This window comes from Cicer arietinum, chromosome 3 (genome assembly GCF_000331145.2).
Source record: "Cicer arietinum cultivar CDC Frontier isolate Library 1 chromosome 3, Cicar.CDCFrontier_v2.0, whole genome shotgun sequence".
In the NCBI taxonomy this organism is placed as follows: Eukaryota; Viridiplantae; Streptophyta; class Magnoliopsida; order Fabales; family Fabaceae; genus Cicer; species Cicer arietinum.
The window spans coordinates 71,993,726-71,995,172 of NC_021162.2; the positions used below are offsets into that span (position 1 = coordinate 71,993,726).

A 1,447-nucleotide genomic window follows, 5' to 3' on the forward strand; every position below is an offset into this window, starting at 1 on the left:
AGAGAATAAGGGTCAAGTTAATATGGTAAGGGGTGGTGTTAGACGTTTGGATTATAGTCCTAAAGGAATTTTTAAACAAAACAATTCTTCTTCTTCTTCTCCTAAGAGTTCGAGTTTTCAACTTAAAGGGTCTCCATTTTCTACAAGAAGAAAGAGTTTTGGGGGTGACAGTGTGAGAAAAAGTCTTGGTTCTGTTCCTAATCCTTTGTTTGATCCAGAACTTCGTGAATCTTATGAAAAGGAAAATTCTGAAGAGAAAGAACAAATCAAGAGGATTGTTTTCGCTACTCCGAAAACACGAAGAGCAAGAAAATCTCTTGACTCAATTAACCTTTTGAACTTGTTTGAGAACAAGTGTCCTCCAGGAGGAGAAAACTCGGTTGTGATTTACACGACAACATTGAGAGGAATCAGAAAAACGTTCGAGGATTGTAATAAGGTTCGATCGATCATTGAATCGTATTGTGTGTGTATGCGTGAGCGCGACGTATCTATGGATTCCGGGTTTAAGGAGGAGTTGAAGAAGCTTGTGGAGATGAAACAAGTTCAAGTTCCTGTTGTATTTGTGAAGGGAAGGTTTGTTGGAGGAGTTGATGAAGTTGTGAAATTGGAAGAAGATGAAAAATTGGGTGTTCTTTTGGAAGGGATTCCAAAGGCATTAGGAGTGTGTGAAGGGTGTGGTGGTATGAGGTTTGTAATGTGTAAGGAATGTAATGGAAGTTGTAAGGTTTTGGATGAGAAGCAAAAGAAAACGGTTAAGTGTGGTTATTGTAATGAGAATGGAATAATTAGATGTGCTATATGTTGTTGAAAATTGGTTTGTTTTGTTTGGATTTTGGGATGGTTTGTTTGTGTTTCTTAATTTCTAGGAAGAAATGGAACAAACATGTTGTTTGATCCTAGGGATAGGGTTCTATGTGTTTTAGTCCCTTATTTGTTATTGATTATTTTTTTCTTTCTGTCTTTGTATTTGGGACACTTGATGTTCCTTCACTAATCCAATTCAAGCTTACACGAATTATTAGCTTTTGCTTGATTGAGCAAAAAATATGTCACTTATTTTAGGTTCTACCGTTTATTCATACTTGTGTGCTGGCTTAGTTTTTGATTTGATTCGACAATTTATTGTCAACCTGTTTCATCATACATTGCAAATATTGTTTTTCTATTGGGAGATTTTTTTCACTACTATGCTTTTCTGGGTCAACCATGTTTCAAATTGTCAAAACAAAACAAGGGGAAGATATGGGAACCAATTTGTTGGAATTGGAAGGTGGCACCTTTGTGCATCCGGTGTGTTTGGCACTTGCACTTTCACAAGGCACTATGTGATTGCCCCCATTGAACGTGTGGGGTACAATTTTATGATACGAGTTATCAAACTGGAGGTCTATTTTACTTTTTTTTATTGGATTTGGATACCTTACTATGTGATTCTTTAAATTGA

At 36.4% G+C, this 1,447-nt stretch overlaps 1 protein-coding gene across 1 annotated transcript in view; it reads left to right on the forward strand.

Moving 5' to 3' along the window:
- The window catches only part of LOC101512167 (uncharacterized), a 2,168-nt gene extending 1,138 nt beyond the window's left edge, over nt 1–1,030 (forward strand). Inside the window, exon 2 of the mRNA XM_004494132.4 lies at nt 1–1,030. Within this exon, the coding sequence (XP_004494189.1) occupies nt 1–811 (811 nt within the window). The 3' untranslated portion in view covers nt 812–1,030.
- The last annotated feature ends 417 nt before the right edge of the window (nt 1,031–1,447 follow it).